Genomic DNA, 20000 nt, shown 5'->3' with positions numbered 1-20000 from the left:
ATTAAGGTGACGGGCTTATCATTTGAGGAAGTTAAAGCAAACTTTTTATTATGAGGAATGGATGACATTTTTATTTTTATTATTCATTTTTTATCAAAAAAAAAATATACATATATATATAATATAATATTATACTTTATTTATATATATTTTTATTTATTTATTTATAATATGTAGATTGACATGATGTTTCCCTTTTATTTATTTATTATTATTTTTTTTTTTTTTTTTTCTATGTTAAAAAAAATTATATATATAAAATTATTTATATATAAAAATATTTATATATTTTACGTTATATTTAATATAAATAAATTATATACAAATATAACGTAGATATTAAAAAAATAATAATTTTTTTAAATACGTACATAAATATAAACAAACAAATAAATAAAAATATATATTATATATATATATTTTTACAACATTGATTTTACATATATATTATAATATATTTAATAAAGTTTATTAATTTATTTATTTATAAAAAAGAAAAATTATAACTTTTAAATTGTTTATACATAATGAAATATATATATATATATATATATATATATATATATATATAATTTTATTTTTATCAAAATTAAATTTATTAAATTATAAATTTATATATATATAATAATATTACCATATTATTTTGTTATTAAATATTTGTTTATATTTTTAAATGCCTTGCATATAAATATATAAAACAATATAGATCATTTTTTTTTTTTTTTTTTTTTTTTTTTTTTTTTGTTCCCTTCATATGATTAAAACAAAATATACATATTGAATGTTTATTATAAATATTATAAAAAAAAAAAAAAAAAAAAAAAAGGACACAAAAGTTAATATATATTGTAATTATATATATATATTAATAAGATCCTTAAAAAATGGTTAATGTTTCTTTTTTTTTTTTTATTTGAACAGTTATATTTTTTATTTTTAATATATTAGAATATTCAACTGTCAAGTATATATATATGTATACATCTTTTTCTTTGTTAATAAAAATATTAAAGGTGAAAAAAATAAATATTTTTTACTTACAAGACATTACAATGTAAATGTTTATATCTAAAGATAAAAAAAAATAAAATAAAATAAAATAAAATACATACACATATATATATATATATATATATATATATATATATATGTTAATATGGATAGCTTTTTCTTTATTTTTAAAAGCAAAAAAAAATATCCTTATTATTAATATCGCACACACATATGTAGACGGGATAAAAAATATAGATCATATATATGTAAATAATGAAAGCATATAAATAATGTTTCAATAAAAAGAAAACAAATAAAGCTACTAAAAATATATATATATATATATTATATATATATTATATATTTATATATCATTCCCCTTTTGATATTTTATTTTTCATTTTTATTTAAACATAAGAAAAAAAATGTCTTCAATTATTATACTATATTATAAACTTAAAAAGGAAATAACCTTTATTCAAATTATTAGTTATTTATATTTTTTTTCTATAAAAATATAATTTCATTCAACAAGAACATATAAAAATATATATATATATATTTATTTATTTAATTGAGGAATGCTTGAAATGTTTTATTTCTTCTTTATATTTATATGTCTATCTACAATAGTTTTATTTATTCAATTATATATTATTAAAATATAATATTATACATATGTATATATTTACACATAACATGAATAAAGTGAGGCTATAAAAAAATATATATATATAATATATTTATTTATATATATATATATATATATATGTGCACATTTTTTTTACTTTATTTTATTTATTATAAGTGAAACAAATAAATACTCAATACTATAAAAAGGCATATTATTATTATTATTAATTTTTTTTTTTTTTTTTTTTGGAAACCTTATAAGATATATATTTTTATTTATTTTAGCTTCATACCTTTTTCTTACTATATATAAGTATATTAAAATATAAAAATAATATATATATATATATAAATATATTAATAAATAAATATTTAGATTGCATTTGCTTTTAATAATTACCTTCACAAATGCCTTCTGCATATATCCTTCTCACATATATATAATATATATATATATATTTTTTATTTTAATAATATATATATATATATACTTATATGTCAAAAAAGCAAAAGAAATATTTTATATACGCCCTTTATATGTATATATTAATTGAACCCATTTATAATACCGTGTATTAATTTATTAGAAGAAAAAAACAAATAAATATAATATATATATTATATATATGTTAACATTTCAATTTATATATATTTTTATTTAATTTTTTATATTTCACTTTTATTTTTGTTTTTTATTTTTTTTGTAACTATTCATAAGATATAATTTAACCTATGTATATATAGTGACTTGTCCTTCAACAAGATAAAAAAAAAAAATAAAAAAATAAAAAAATAATAAATAATAATAAATAAATAATAAATTAATTTATACATATATATAATATATATATTACTATTATTTACTATAACTTGATTTCTTAAAATTTTAACCATATATTAAATATATTAAATATTTTAGAATTTTTTATTTTTTCATTCTAGCCACACGCCTTTGACCTTTGAATATAAAACATATTATAATCAAAAAAATAAAAAATATACATACATATATATATACATATATACATATATATATATATATTTATATTTATTTATTTGCACAAGTAAACCATTATCTTGATATAATAATAACCCCTTTTTTTGAGAAATATTCAAAAAAAAAAAAAAAAAATTATGAGCAGCCCAAAAGAGAGTAAGAAAAGAAAATCAAACGCCTTGGATGAAGCTTGTCTGGAATTAAGTGAAGAGGTAGAGAATGATGTTAGTCATGAGAAGGTTGATGAAGATGAAGAAGAAGATGTTGAAACTCAATTTAATAATTGGAAAACGAACAGTGGTTTATTATATGATTTCGTATGTAGAAAAGAATTAGAATGGCCTTCATTATCAGTAGATTTTGGTGATTTTCATCATGAGAATATAGAAAATAATGTATTAAATCAAATAGTATGTGTAGGTACTCATACATCTAATAAAGAACCTAATTTTTTATATGTATGTGATGTATTATTTCCATTAGAACAAGTGCCTCAAGAAAAATGTATTTATAAAAGTAATGAAAATTATGAAGGTTTTGATTTTTGTTCAGAAAAAAAAAAATTTACTATAAAATCTAAAATAGCTCATACAGGTGAAGTGAATCGAATAAAATTTGTACCATTAGAAAAAAAAAATTTTGTAGTAACTAAAGCTGTAGATGGAAATGTTCATTTATTTGATATAAATAAACATAAAATAGAAACAGTTGATGATAAAATGAATCCAGAAGTATCATTTGTAGGAAATCAATCTGATGGATTTGGTCTAGATTTTCAACCTTTAAAAAAATATATTTTAACTTGTGCAAATGATGGATTAATAAATGTATATGATTATAATAATCTAACCACAAAAACTGTTCAACCATTTTATAAAGTACAATATAAATCACCTATTAATGATATTTCTCCTACTAATGATCCAAATCTTATATTAGCATGTGCAGATAATGGATATATATTAATTTTCGATTTTAGAGTTAAATCAAATGAACCAGCTCAACAAACGTTAGGACAACAAGTTCCTGTTAATACTGTTGCTCTAAATACATTTACTGGTCTTTTTGCTTCAGGAAGTGATAATGGAAAGATAAAAGTTTGGGATTTAAAAAAATTTCATGAACCTCAACATATTATTAACGCACACAAAGAAGCTATCATCAGACTTAATTTTTCACCAAATGATACTTCAATACTTGCTTCAGCTAGTAATAATCGTTTTATTAATGTTTATGATCTAAATAAAATAGGAGAAGAACTTGATGCTATTGATTTATCTGATGGTCCATCTGAATTAATTTTCTCACACGGGGGACATACTCAACCCGTAACAGACTTTAATTGGAATCACCACAAAAAATTAAAAATGTTTATTGGATCAACAAGTGAAGATAATACTTTACAATTCTGGCAGTTAAAATCGGAGTTGCTCGATGAAACAAATACAATACCTACATCAAACACGGATGTAGAATAAAAAAAAAAAAATATATATATATATATATATTATATTACCGAATAGCCAAAAATTAAAAAAAAAAAAATTATAAATATATGTACATATAATACAAAATAGCTAAAATGAAAAAAAAAAAAAAAAAAAAAAAAAAAAAAAAAAAAAAATATGTACATATAATCCCAAATAGCTAAAAAGAAAAAAAAAAAAAAAAAAAAATTCACACAAAATTACATGAACGATATTCTATATATATATATATATATATTTATATATATATTTATATTTATATTCATATTTATTTCACCTGCACAATGTTCATGTAAATTCAAAGAGACATATCATTAAAATTAATTTTTTTTTTTTTTTTTTTTATATGAACATTTAAATATACTTAACATTTTTAATATATATATTATATATATATATATATTTTTTTTTACTTTATGTCTGTATATATAAACCATATGGAATATATGAACTCGTGATATAATTTGATCTACATGAAAGGACACATACACATATATATATATATATTATTATTATTTTATTTTTTATTTTTTTTTTTTTTTCCTATTTGTCTATTAATATATCATTACTTTTATGCTCTTCATATGATTAAACAATATAACTATTTAAAAACAAAAAAAAAAAGAACGTATTTAATTTCTTTTATATTTACGACCTAGTAGTAAATATATATGATCATAAACTGTTGCAAAAATTATATGCAAATAAAATGTTGCTCTTGTAAAAAATGAAATGTTTTTTTACTTATTTATATAGACACTCAATATTTTATTGTACTTTTATTTCCCCACCTTTTTTTTTATTATGACATTAAAGATAAGAAGTAGACATATTATTCTATCCTTTAACATTAATATAAAATAACTTATCTCTAATATATATATGTATTATATAGTTATACTTCAATTTATACTATTAATACTTATGTTTCTTCTTTTATATTCCAAATATTATTTTAAGACAAAATAAATAGGATTATGATAAAAACATAAAAAAAAAAAAAAAAAAAAAAAAAAAAAAAAAAAAAAAAAAAAAAAAAAATATATATATTAATTTCAATATAAAAAGAAATAACAAAAAATAAAAAAAAAATAAAAAAAAGATGATGATGATGAAAAAAAGAAAAATAAAACAATATTAATTCGTCATAAATATATAAAATATATGTTCACATTAAAAAATGTAATAGGCACATAATAAATAATTAATTTTTAAAAACTTTAAAAAAAAAAAAAAAAAAAAAAAAGGAAGGACATAAGTAAGTAAGGACCATTCCTTTTTTAATTTTTTTTTTTTTTTCAAAATCATACACTAATAAAAATATAATTATAATAATAAAGGGGAAAGAAAAAAGAAGTTATTAATTATAAAAATGTTTAAAAAAAAGCATTTTTTCCCCCCCCCTGCTTTTTCTTATCTTCAGAAGGATAAGTTTACAACATAATTTTTAAAACGTTAAAAATTATTTAGTTAATAATCATAATCCTTATGAAAAATATAGACAAATCATTTCATATGATTTTCTATAAATGTAACAAAACGTTCTACAAAAATAAACATATATATATATATATATATATATATATAAAGTGAATATATTTTTATAATTATATACAAAACAAATGAGCCGTTTTAACAAAATTTTTTTGAGGTACATATATTTTTTTTTTTTTCAACTTACTTGCATAAGCATTGGGATGAATACATGAAATATTTTTTCCATCAAATTTTCTATAAAAGTGTAAAAAATAAAAAAGCACAATAAATATATACACACATATGTAATAATATATACATATTTATTTTATTATTATTTTTTTTTAAAGCTTACTGTATGGTTCTGAAGGTATGTTCGAATTTTTTTTTAATGCTTCAATTTAAAAAAAAAAAAAAAAAAATAAATAAATAAATATATATATATATATATATATATATATAATATAATATAAATAAATTTTGTGATAATAATAATTTTTCAAATTTCTTACCTCCATTTTGTAAAAATATCTATAATTCCAAAAAAAAAGATTTTTTTTTTATCCACACTGATGATACCCCCATAATCACACTATGACAAAAATATAGAAAAAATATATAAATAAATAAATAAATACACACACACATACATATATATATTAAATTTTTTGTTACCTGGTGGAATGGTCTTGATGCTATGCAATTCCCCTTACAATCATAAATATGGTTAATATGGCTTGTTTTTGTTTCTTCCCAGTTTACTACATCTTTAGATAATTCTCTATAATGTATACCAAAAAGTAATGAATAATCTAATAACATATTTTCTTTTAAAAAATCAGCATCTGCTTTTAGAACCTTAAGTAATCTGTCTTTATTTTCTGGTCCGATATTTATTATATCACCTAATTCATCAATATCTACATCTTTTAAAGCTATAGTATGATCTTCTCTTTTGGTCTCTGGAACTGTTCGTCCTACTAAGCTTCCTTTTATATCATATCTTCTATGTATCTCAACAATGGATGAAAAAAAATTATTCATGACGATAAAATAAATTTTCTTCTTCTTCCCTAAAAAATAAAAAATATATATATAAATAATATATATATATATATATATTTATATATTTTATTTACAATTTTATATCATCCTTTTAATCTTACTTCCTAAATTATTTTGGTATTTAATGGAGTGGATTCCATACAAACGTGTTAATAAAGAATCTGGATTTTTCTTGATATGTTCATAATATTTAGGTAACAGTTTTTTCGATAAATTATGAATATTTCGACAAACCTATACACAGGAAAAAAAAAAAAAAAATAATAAAAAAATAAAATAAAAATAGAAAATATATATACATATATATATATACATATATATATATACATATACATATACACATATATCACATAATATATATTTTTTGGTGGCTTTCCTTTCTTTCTTTCTTTCTTTCTTTTTTTCTTTTTTTCTTTTTTTCTTTTTTTCTTTCTTTCTTTTTTTTTTTTTCTTTCTTTTTTTCTTTCTTTCTTACTGTCTTGATTATATACTTTCCATTGCTAGTAAAATAAAAGAGAGATCCACTCTTTCCTTCTGATAATAATTCACTAAGTGTTGAAAGATTTCCTAGAACCATATTACTGATGACCTGTTCTGGACCCACAGATGTTAAATATTCTTTTGATCTAATACCATAAAAATTTCTTATATTTTTAAAAATGATAGGAGCATAATTTTTAAATATAACTTTGTGTTGTGCATTTGATGTAGGTAATTGTAAAACATCTTTATGATGAAAATAATTTGATATATCACTTATAGAGAATTTTTTTATAGATGATATTCTAATACCTATCATCATATTCATTACTAAATCCCAACGTTCATGACCAAAATATACAGCCAATATTCTATGGAATGTTTTTTTTTGTTTACTCTGACGTAAAGAAACAGATAATTTACCTTTCTTAGGTGAATTATAATAATTTGATTTGTTTATATAAACCTTCTTATTTTCAACACTACCTAAAGAATATCTTTCTAATATTTCATTAGCTCGATTTAATAATATATTTATTTCATTCAATTTTAAAGAATTCATACTTTTTATCATATTACTATCATCTAAAGAATCATATGATGATGTATATTTTTGAGATATAGTTATTGTATGTAAAAAATATCTAACGATAGATATAACTAAAATGATATTTTTAAAAATATTTAATTTTATATATTTTTTTTGATTCCCTAAGGATTCTCTAAGTATTTTATCATAAATATTATTATGATTATTACTTAAATTTTGATTATTACTTAAATTTTGATTATTACATAAATTTTGATTATTACTTAAATTTTGATTATTACATAAATTTTGATTATTACTTATATTTTGATTATTACTTATATTATGATTATTACTTATATTATGATTATTACTTAAATTATGATTATTACTTATATTTTCACCATTTTTATCTTCACTTCTATTCGTTTGATCGCATTTTCCCTCTTCATGCATCTCTTTTTGATCCAGTCCATCATTTTGTGTGTTATATATAAATATCGAAAAAAATAAAAAAAAAATTTTGTTATAATCTCTATTTTTTTCTTTTTTTAAATAATCTTCAATAGACATTAAAATATTTCTTATTAAATATAACATCTGTTCTTTTGTTAAATCATTATTTATCATAACATAATGAGAATTTACAGATGATATAAAAAACTTTTTCTTTATTATATCGTCACCAAATTCTACATTTAATGATGATTTCTTTTCATCTTTTTTTTTTTTTATTTCTTCTTCACAAATAGAATTATAATAATTTATATCATTATTATTGTTATGTATATTCTTTAAAACATTTTTATTATCCTTATGTTTTTTATCATCTTCATATGAATATATCTTATTAAAATGAGAAAACTTATTTGTGGTATTCATAAAATCTTTATATTCTAAAAATTTATGGTATAAATATTTCGCACTCATCATTTTAATCATATTATTATTTGTTAGATGTTTTTCAAGAGCTGATAATGTATCATCATCATTATTATTATGATTATCAGTTGAATCGTTTTTATTTTCTATTTTTATATTCAATTTGGTATCATCAGCATCTACATATTCATCGTCATTTTCATCCTCATTACTTTCATTCTCATTACTTTCATCCTCTTCATCTTCATCCTCATCATCTTCATCCTCATCATCTTCATCCTCATCATCTTCATTCTCATCACTTTCATTCTCTTCTTCGTCATCATTTTTGTCTTCCTCCTCATCTTTAAGGTGTCCTTCCCTTTGATTCACATATTCTTTATATTTTTCCACACATTCTTTATATTCTTGTATGTATATTTTATTTTCTTCTTCATTTTCAAATGCATCAATTTGACACTGCACTTGCTCTTTTATATAACCTCCCCTGTTTAATGCATCACATCCTTTTTTTTCTTTCTTATCTTCTTCATTTGTTATATCATTATTTTTACATAGAATATCAATATCATTTGCATTCATCTGAATATTTTTCCTCTTTTCATTTGAATGCGATTCTTTATGATATATAACTTTTTTTTCATATTCTTTCGAACTAGGTCGATGAGACGTTGGGTTTTTTTTCTTTTTTTTTAAATTATAAGTAAAATGTATCATATCAATATCGGAGTGATATTCATAATAAGTACTATTAAACGACACATTATTATAATAACTATTATTACAGTTGTTTTTATTTTTTGAAACTTTATTATTAGGATCATCCATCATGTTAGTATGATTCACATTATTTTCATCCATCATGTTAATATGATTCGCATTATCTTCCCCTTTTATGTTAATATAATTCGCATCATCTTCCCCTTTTATGTTATTATCTTTATTTATTTTCTTTATATAATGATAATTTCTCAAATGTGATTTCTTCTTTAATGATGAGGAAGAAAACGTTTTCAATAATTTCTTGTCTCTATCATTTGAATTTTTTTTGGATATAATAATTGGATCGTTATAAAATATATTATTATCTATGGCAAAATATTCGTGTGTTTCTCTTTCATTTTTATAATGATTATTTTCTTCTTTTAAAATATTTTTATCACTCTTAATAATGCTACATTCGAAAATGTCACATTTAGGTAGTTGAAGTTTATCGTTTTTTTTGTTGGATATATCATAAATATTTTTACTACACATATTTTTATTTTGTTTTTTTTCTTCATTAGATTCTTTAGTATCCATAATATTATTCATTACACAAGAATTTGTTTTTATATTATCAATATTATTATTATTATTATTATTATTATTATTATCGTTTTGAGAAAAGGTGATATTTTTATTTTCTTCATTTTGTTTGTGATGACATTCATTTGAAATAGGTTCTGTATCTTGATTTACTTCTACTTCTGTTGTTGATATATTATTTACTTGTGATAAAATTCTTGATACACCTTTAATATTTCTATTATTATTTTTATTTTCCATGGATGATGAAAAAGTATTTTTTCTTTCAAATAATTTAATTTTTTTTTTTTTTTTTTTTTTCTTTTTCTTTTTTTTTTTTTTTGGTTTTCTTAAAAAAAGAATACTAGTAGAATCATTCAAAATAGATCCTCTGGTATTTGTACTTTCTGAGACGGATTTAATAATACGATGGTTTGCTAATTTATTTGTATCATTTTTATATTTTCTATTTTTATAAATTTGTTCTTTTGTTTTTTTTTGTTTTTTTTTTATTAATTCATGTTGTAAAAAAACATCAGCTACCTTTGTATGTATTCCCAAAAGTTTTAAAAATTCATTACATTTTAAAGCTTTTTTATAACATTCAAAATTCATTCTATAAATACCATCATCACATAAAATACTTAATGATCGAAATGTATATTTTATTTGGCTAGTTATTATTTCATCACCTGTTCCTAATAGTTGTCTTTTTATATCATTAATACTTAAAACAATTTTCTCAAAATTTTCATAAGTAATATAATTTGAATAATCTTTTTTTTTATTCTTTTTTATTTTTTCGTTATATTCATCATTAATATTATATATTTTGTTCTCAATAGTTGGATCTTTGTTTGAATGATCATTACTATTTTTTTTGTCAAAAAGATGACATAAGGAGTTCTGATGGGTAATATTATTATTATGATTATCACTATTATTATAAACAATATTATCATTATAAACAATATTATCATTATTATCATTATTATCATTATTATCATTATTTTCATTATTATTATCACCATTTATGTTGTTAAAATTTGTTTGGTTTTCTTCATTACTGACATTACTTCTTTTATGAAGAACACCTGCATGTTCATTCGAATTAAATCCTGCATTTACTATTCTATAGGATAATTTTAATTTATCCTTTTTATTTCCCTTCAACATTATATTTATAGCAACACAAAATTCATAGAAATCTAAATAGTTATCATTGTTTAAATCGAAAGCTTTAAATATAGATTTATATAAATAAGCATTCTTTATTGATCCTAATATACCTAGACTCTTTTCAAAATTATCATAATTTAATTTTCCATTATAACTTATATAATTAAATCTTTTATAAATAATTAGTATTTCTTCATCACTTAAATTCGTATTTTCTTTTATTTTCTTTTTTAAACTTAATTCTAAAACGTTCCTTATATTTACACTAGTACATTTCATTGCCCAAAACAAATATAATATTAAAATCACAAATAATAAATTATAATCACAATGATAAATTATAATCACAATGATAAATTATAATCACAAATAATAAATTAAAATCACAATAATAAATTATAATCACAATAAAATTGTTATATATATATATATATATATATGTGGATATATAAAATAAAATTTAACCAATAAATAAATAGAAGAAAACAAGCTTATATTATATCAAATTAAAATATACAACAAAAATGTTTTATTAAAATAAATAAAAAAATATATATATATATATATTATATATCACATATTTCAATTATATGTTTTTATTTTTGTTTTATTTTATTTTTTTTTTTTTTATTCATTTTCATAATTTTAATTTGGTACCAATAAAAAGCAGGAAAAAAAAAAAAAAAAAAAAAAAAAATATTAAGGTCAAAATAAAGTCAAAAAATTAATCTGTTTATAAATATATATTTATTTATATGTATAATATCATAATGTATATAAAATAATTATATATCTATAAAATTATTTAATAAAATATAAAAAGCACATGAAAATTTACATATATATTTTTTTTACCACTTATAAACTTATATATATATATATATATTATATATTTTTTCTTAATTTCAAAAAAAAAAAAAAAAAAAAAAAAGAAAAGAAAAAAACAACCATCATTATATAATAATATAAATATATGATATATTTTATATATAGTAAAATATATCACATACATATATATATATAATATAATATGTATATAATACTATACCTTATAGTTTTTATTATATATATATATAATATTATTATCATATAAATATTTATATATTTGTACTTTTTATTTATTTACATATAATTATATATATATATATATATATTTATTAAATATCACGTATACATAATATTTTTTAAACGATATTTTTTATATAATATTATTATAAAAACAACAAAAAACTGACCAAATATAATTAAAAATAAATAAATAATAAGAAACATTAAAATATACCTACATATATAATATATATATTATAAGGATTAAATGTTATTTTTTTTTTATTCATAAAAAAACAGTGTTATTTCTTCTTTTTTTAAAGAATATAGTCTTAACATATATAATATTATATATCCTTTAAATTGGTAACACAAACTTACATCTTTTTCATAACAAATAGGGAAAAAAAAAAAAAAAAAAAAAAAAAAAAAAAAAAAAAAAGTACAAATGCAAATTCTACAAACATATAAACCTCTTTTTTTTTTTTTTTTATAAATAAATAAATGAGCATAGTCTTAATTTGTTTCCTCAATATATTTACACAATGCATAAATAAAAAAAAAAAAATATATATATATATTTATATATATATATAATTATCTATTTTTCCACGCATGAATATATTTCTTTTGTGATTTTGTTTTATTTAAAATTTGTTTTTTTTTTTCTCTACTATAATAATTTATTGTTTAAATATTGGTATAATTATATATATAAAAAAAAAAAAAAAAAAAATTAAATATATTTAAATATATATATTAAATATGTAATGGTAATGTATATAGGAAAGAAAAAAATTAAAAAAAAAAAAAAAAAAAAAAAAAATATGAAATATAAAAAATAAAAAATAAAATATAAAATATAAAAGAGGATACACAATGTGCACATTTTTTTTTTTTTTAAAACCCTTAAAGTGTTATATGAATGTAATCATATTAATATATATATAATATATATATATATATATATATATATATATATATATATGATATATTTATATTACGCTTAGGCTTATGTCATTACTGCAACCTTTTTTTTTAAAATACTTATTGTGGTTGTGTTTGTAGTCTTATTAATATCAAGTCTCAATAAAATATCTATTTCCTACAAAAGAAAATAACAACATGTACATATATATATATATATATATATATATATATATATATATCAATACAAATGTAATGGCATGTTATTTAATTTTTTCTTGTGATATATTATTACCTTTATATATATCCTTATTTGAGAAAGAAGAAAAGATATTTCATTTACAGAATCATATAAAGTTAAGGTGCTTGAACTATTTCCATTATATAAATTAAAATGTTTAAAACAGTTTTCTAAAACTTTTATTAAATTATTATTTTGTTCAACAGAGTTGTTACATAAATAAAATGGGATCTTCTTATTTTTTGTAGATTTATTCATTATATGTATTTTTAAGAATTCAAAATACTTTTCATCCGTTAAGAAAATATTTTTTCTCTGAATTTTTATATATAAATCTAAATCATAACATGATTTTATAAAAAAATAAAAATAATCATCAAAATAATAATTATAAAAATTTGTATTATTTATATGGAAAAAAGATGTATCTTCCATATTACTATAATCAATATACAAATTTAATAATAAGGTCTTTTCGCTTATCTTATTTTGTAAAAAAAACTCCTTTTTTAATTTTTCATCTTTTTTAAATAATAAATGAAAATTATAAAAATTTTTGTTACTTATGTTGAAAAGGATGGAATCGTCCCTATTCATAAGGTTTTCATCATAATTATTATCATCATAATTTTTATCTTTATAATTATTATCTTTATAATTATTATCATCATAATTTTTATCGTCATTATAAGTATTATCATTACCCTCACTGGTATGCTTCAATATAACTTCTTTTTTTTTCTTCTCATTATTATAATCACACATTTTTTCTCCATTCCTTTCCATTTGAGCATGAGACATATCCTCCTTATCATAAAAATTACAATTCTTATTTTCATTTTGAATTTGAGAAGCATTATCTTCATGTGTATCCTCATTGTTCGAAATTATATTATTAATAATATTTCCATACGTTATAAAGTATGAGGGAGCATTCTTTTCATACTCCATGTCGCATTTCAAGGTATCGTTGAAAGAAACGCACTCATAACTTTCATTTATGTGATCATTTGTTGCATGCTTATCTGCATTCATATATTTTTCACACACATTCTTTTCATCCACTTTTTTGTCATTTATATTATTTTCATCCACTGTTTTGTCATTTATATTATTTTCATCCACTTTTTTGTCATTTATATTATTTTCATCCACTTTTTTGTCATTTATATTATTTTCATCCACTTTTTTGTCATTTATATTATTTTCATCCACTTTTTTGTCATTTATATTATTTTCATCCACTTTTTTGTCATTTATATTATTTTCATCCACTTTTTTGTCATTTATATTATTTTCATCCACTTTTTTGTCATTTGCATTCTTTTCATCCACTTTTTTGTCATTTATATTATTTTCATCTTCTGAAGAACTCTCATCCTGGTAATCTTCAGAAAATCCACTAAACACACTCTTTGGTATTTTACTCATTTGAATATTATTACTCTTTTTTATATGGATACATATTTTATCCTCATTTGAAATATTGCATGACTTGTTCATAAATTCTTTCGTTTTTTCCTGAACAGTCAGAATATTTCCATCTTGTTCATGCGGATGAATTGTTTTTTGCGTAAATTGACTTTTAAAATTTTCATTAATATTATTGACATCATTTGTAATATAATTATTCTTGTTTTCTTCATTTGACGAATAATGAAATACGTGTGTTTTACAATTTTTATTATCATAATTATAGAGTGTGGTTGTTTTTTCTTTCCATAATTTTTTACTATTTTCTTCATTGTTGGAGATTTGTTTGGTTTCTTCGGTTATATTATGATTATCATTTTGTTTTACCTCACCAAGGTTTATATTAACATTATTATTATTTAAAAGGTTATCATTATTTTTTGAATTATCATCATTATTTAAATTATCATCATTATTTAAACTATCATCATTATTTAAATTATCATTATTTTTTAAATTATTATCACTATTGACATTTTTTTTATTTATCACATTTTCACAATCTGTGCCATTCTGATGAGAACTCATTTTTTCATCATTTCCCTCAATCGAATGATCATCAATAAACTCATGCAAGTTTCTAAAAATATTTTTATAATAAAAACAGTCCGTTATAAACACATTTTTATCACACTTAAGCATACAGCTTTTTTTATTTTCTAAATAGTTATCAAAAATATTTTCTTCAAAAAGAATAACATTTTTATTTCGTTTTCTTTTCTTTAACATTTTTGTAGATTTCTTTTGTTCCCCTTTACTTTTGTTTTCTATATTTTGTTCAAAATTATGTACTGCATTTGAATCTTTTAAAACAATTTTAATTTTATTATTTTCTTGTAAGGAGGAATAATTATTAATATCATCCATATTATGTTCTTTTGAATTATTGTCATCTTCTATATCTTTTTTAAAATCACTATGATGTGTATCATCTTTTAAATTAAAATTTTCAAATGACACATGTGTTTGATTTAAATGATGATTATTTTCCATCTCATATAAGTTACACAATTGATTTATATTATCTTTACAATTTTTTATATGATCATAACTGGTACTATCTAAATTTTTTATTTCGACATTTAAATCTGGTAAATCATTTCCTTGAATAATTTGTGTTGAAAAATTATTTGTATGATTGTCTATAGTTTCATCTATAAATCCAGTGGATGAAACAGTTAATGATTTTTTTTTTGTATTAAGTATGTTGTTATATTCTTCTTTGAATATATAAGATAACAAATTATTTTTATTTAATTTTTTATAATTTATTAAATTGATATTATTAATATTAATTTTAGGTTTACATTTTTTATTTAATTCATTAATATTAATATTTCTTAATTTTGAAAATTCTTGTATATTTATATTATTACTAATAAGATAATCTATCCACATAGTATAGATAGAACTATGTTTTTTTTTTTTTTTTGTAATTTTTTTAAAAAATTCTATATAATAGACTTCATTAAATATATTATTATTTAAATCACAAAAATTATTATTTATTTTTTCTTTCCATTTATTCCATAAATATTCAAATTTCAAATCGCTACTTTTAGCAGCATCAATAATATATTTATTTTCTTCTATATCAGGATTAAAATCTATACAATTTTTATATATTAATTTCATATCATAATAAAAATCAATGGGTTCTTTATATATACCATCTGATAAATTTCTAGATATGGTTATATAATCCATAGGTTTCTTGATTTTCATTTTGTAGTCTTCTTTTATATTATCATTAATACTACTATCTTCTAAGACAGGTGTTTTAAAATAAAACGAATTATTATCATTTTTTAAAAGTTTTAAAACATTATCTCTTAGCATTTTTTCCCACTGTTTCAACAATCGTTTATTTGTATTCTCTGTTTTGTAAGAATTATTATTATTATTAATATTATTAATATTATTATTATTATTATTATCATGGGTGGGAGGCTGTTTTATATGGTCATTAATTCCTTCCATTATATGTAAATCCTTTTTATCAACATTTTCAACACTAGTAATATAATTTTGAGATGATATATGCTCACCATTCAAGATATCCTTATGCTCTATATGATCATGATTATTTAAAACTAATGATGAGTATTTATCATTATTAGTACAATTATTATTATTGTTTGAATTGTTAATATTACTTGAAGATTTTAAATGTAAACGTTCATTATTATTTATAATATTAAGATGATCAGCTCTATTACATAATAAAACAGAATTTGATATAGTGTCCATATTATCTGCATTCGACATATTATCTTTATATGTATCTTCAAATCCTTTAGCACTTAATTCATATTCTTCATCTGTTATATAAATATTAACAATATTATCATCACCTTCTTTATTAATTTGATCCTTTGAATTATTTTTATGATTCTCTACATTTAATCCTTTTAAGATGATAGAAGATGTGGAAGACTTATATTTATTACGTACACAAGTATGATCCTCACTTACAAAATTGTTACTATTATTATTATTATTATTATTATTATTATTAATATTATTGTTACTATTATTATTATTATTATCATTATTATTATTATTGTTGATGTTAATGTTGATGGTGTTAATTTTATTTTTGCTTGCGATGGCTACCTTTTCTTTATCATCGTGAGATAATTTTTCAGATTCCATAAAAAATTTTAAAAAATATTTGTCTTCCTTTTCATGATAAAGCTGTTGATCCATCATAAATTTATTTGCACATTTAGTACCTCTAACTGATATTAACATTTTATAGAATTCATGTTCATAATTTTTTAATTCATTTTTTCTTAATTTGAAAAGATTCATTTGTTTTTTTTTATCTTTTGTTTCTTCAATGATATTTTTTAAAACTTGAAACATTAAAAAAACATCATCATGAAATTCTTCTTCATTTTTATATAAATCATAATGTAATTTATTATATATAACATCTAGATTTATTTTATCTAAATAATAATTTGTATTTTCATTTCCATTATTTAAATTATCATTTTCATTACATGATATTCTTGTTAATTTATTTATCATCACACGTTCAATTAATTTCTCTTTTATATTATGTGAATTAAAACATATATTTGTATAATCATCATTATCATTATTTACAATTTCAAATATTTTCTTTTTTTTCATGTTATCTAATATTTGAGATAAACGTCTTTTAATACTTCTATTCAAAATTATTTGTTCATCCTTATTTTCAGATTTATTCACATTAAGCCTATGTGTCAATGGTTCTATTTCTATACAATTATAGCTATCATTATCATCATCATCTCTATTCTTTTCTTCTTCCTTTTTTTTATTACTAGTTCTCTCTGATTTTTTCTTCCCATTGTTATGATGTGTATTATTATTTTTACTATTCATATTATTGTTATTTATATTTTCATTTATATTTTCACTTATATTTTCATTTTTCTTACTATTATTATTTTCTAACTTATCATTTATTATTTTATCTACTACTTTATTTTTTTTTATGTCCCTTTTTTCTATTTCCTCCTTTCTAGCTTTATCATCAGATAACATAATATCATCTTCATCTTGTATCTGTTCATCAACATCTTTTATTACAATTTTTATATTATCTTTATGAATATCTAAATTTCTTTCCTTTTTCGTTTTGTTTATAATATCTGAACAAGAATCTTGTGATTGTTCCTTCTCTGATATTATAATTTCATGTATTTGTTTAATCATATTCAAATCATTTTCTTCATTCTCTTGAATGATTTTAGATAGATCATCTAATTTTTTATCCAAATGGCTAGCACGCTTTTTTTTTCTCTTTCCAATTTCTTTGCTTATGTTATAATTATCATCACTACATAAATCAGATAAAGCATGATCGACATCAACATGCTTTTCTTTTTCTTCCTTCTTTTCATCTGATAGATTATTTATACTTTCTTTGTTATTATTTATTATTTTCAAAAGATCTTTTAGATTTTCTTTTTTCTCTTCAAATAAATTAGTACCAATGATATCATCATCATATTGATACTTGTCATCACATAAATTATTTTTATCACATAAATTATTTTTATCACATATATTATTTTTATCACATATATTATTTTTATCACATATATTATTATTATCACATATATTATTATTATCACATATATTATTATTATGATCATATATATTTTTATTATCACATATATTTTTATTATCATCATAAATATTTTTATCATCACATTTATTATTACTACTCTTACTTTTCTTTATATTATTTAACTTCCCTTTTGTTGTACTTATTTCTTCTGGAACTCTTTGAGTACCTCCTATCTTTTTATTATTATTATGATTACTTTTAGATGTTGTCTTATGATTATTTTTGTTATTCCCTCTATTGGAAATGCTGCTACTACGTTTCTCTTCCTTTGTCATTCTGTTCATGTGTGTAGCATGTTTCCCTTTTTCATAATCAATGTTTTTTTTTTCATATATTCTTAAACGCTTACTAATATTATAATTATCATTTTTATTATCACATTTGTCATTTTTATTATAACATTTGTCTTTTATATCATCACATTTATTTTTTTTATTATAACATTTGTCATTTATATCATCACATTTATTTTTTTTATTATAACATTTGTCTTTTATATCATCACATTTATTTTTTTTATCATCATCTCCTATAGATAAGGTACTACTTATGATATATTTTTTTTTCTCTTTCTTCGTAGGAACATTATTTTTTATATTATTCTTTGCAATGTCTTTACTATTTGTTCTTTTATTTTTTATTTTTTTTTCTAAATCTTCTTTTAAATTAAATGAATTATTTTCTTTCTCTTGTGACCCTTTTCTAACATTCTTATTTCCTGCTTTGATTTTTTCGCTAGCTGAATGTTTCAAAACATTTTTTGATTCTGCAGTTTTGTTTTCAGCATGCTTATGGCTAGCATTTTTATTTTGGACATTCTGTTTAATGGTATCGAATTCTTTTTGATTATTTTTTTCTTTTAAGCTTCTTCTTGTTTCCATTAAAGAAAAAATAAAAAAATAAATAAATATATAAATATATAAATGAAATAGAAAAGATAACAGATATAGAAAAAATAGAAAAGGGAAAGGAGAAAAAAATCAAATCAGAAGGATAACAAAATGAAGGAGATATAATATAATATAATATATTGTATATATATTATAATATATTTATATTAATACAAATACTGTAAAATATTACATATATATATATATATATTGTCATTTACACATTATACATATCAGTGTATGATTATATATATTTGATAAAACTGGGTATTTTCTTTTTTTTTT

The 20000-nt window shown here is 19.0% G+C and overlaps 4 protein-coding genes across 4 annotated transcripts in view; 1 reads left to right on the top strand and 3 right to left on the bottom strand.

The window, feature by feature from the left end:
* Positions 1-68, bottom strand: part of PADL01_0108400 (transcription initiation factor TFIIB, putative) — a gene marked incomplete at both ends in the record, with an annotated part of 1671 nt that extends 1603 nt beyond the window's left edge. The window contains one exon of the mRNA XM_028685425.1: positions 1-68. This exon is cut by the window's left edge and continues 5 nt beyond it. Within this exon, the coding sequence (XP_028536205.1) occupies positions 1-68 (68 nt within the window).
* Positions 69-2760: 2692 nt separating this feature from the next.
* Positions 2761-4101, top strand: PADL01_0108300 (chromatin assembly factor 1 protein WD40 domain, putative; the record flags this gene model as incomplete). Its single annotated transcript, XM_028685413.1, has 1 exon — positions 2761-4101. The coding sequence occupies one exon, from the start codon at positions 2761-2763 to the stop codon at positions 4099-4101; it is 1341 nt and encodes a 446-aa protein (XP_028536204.1).
* Positions 4102-5616: 1515 nt separating this feature from the next.
* PADL01_0108200 (phosphatidylinositol-4-phosphate 5-kinase) lies at positions 5617-11287 on the bottom strand (the record flags this gene model as incomplete). Its single annotated transcript, XM_028685402.1, has 7 exons — positions 5617-5654; positions 5792-5841; positions 5942-5980; positions 6099-6178; positions 6262-6659; positions 6753-6885; positions 7127-11287. 7 exons carry the CDS (start codon positions 11285-11287, stop codon positions 5617-5619), a joined length of 4899 nt encoding a protein of 1632 aa, XP_028536203.1.
* Positions 11288-13067: 1780 nt separating this feature from the next.
* Positions 13068-19706, bottom strand: PADL01_0108100 (bromodomain protein, putative; the record flags this gene model as incomplete). Its single annotated transcript, XM_028685391.1, has 2 exons — positions 13068-13160; positions 13278-19706. 2 exons carry the CDS (start codon positions 19704-19706, stop codon positions 13068-13070), a joined length of 6522 nt encoding a protein of 2173 aa, XP_028536202.1.
* Positions 19707-20000: the final 294 nt, after the last annotated feature.

Source organism: Plasmodium sp. gorilla clade G2 (assembly GCF_900097015.1).
Source record: "Plasmodium sp. gorilla clade G2 genome assembly, chromosome: 1".
Lineage (NCBI taxonomy): Eukaryota > Apicomplexa > Aconoidasida > Haemosporida > Plasmodiidae > Plasmodium > Plasmodium adleri (nom. inval.).
The sequence above is the reverse complement of the archived record's forward strand: the minus strand, read 5'-3'. Positions and strand labels throughout refer to the sequence as shown.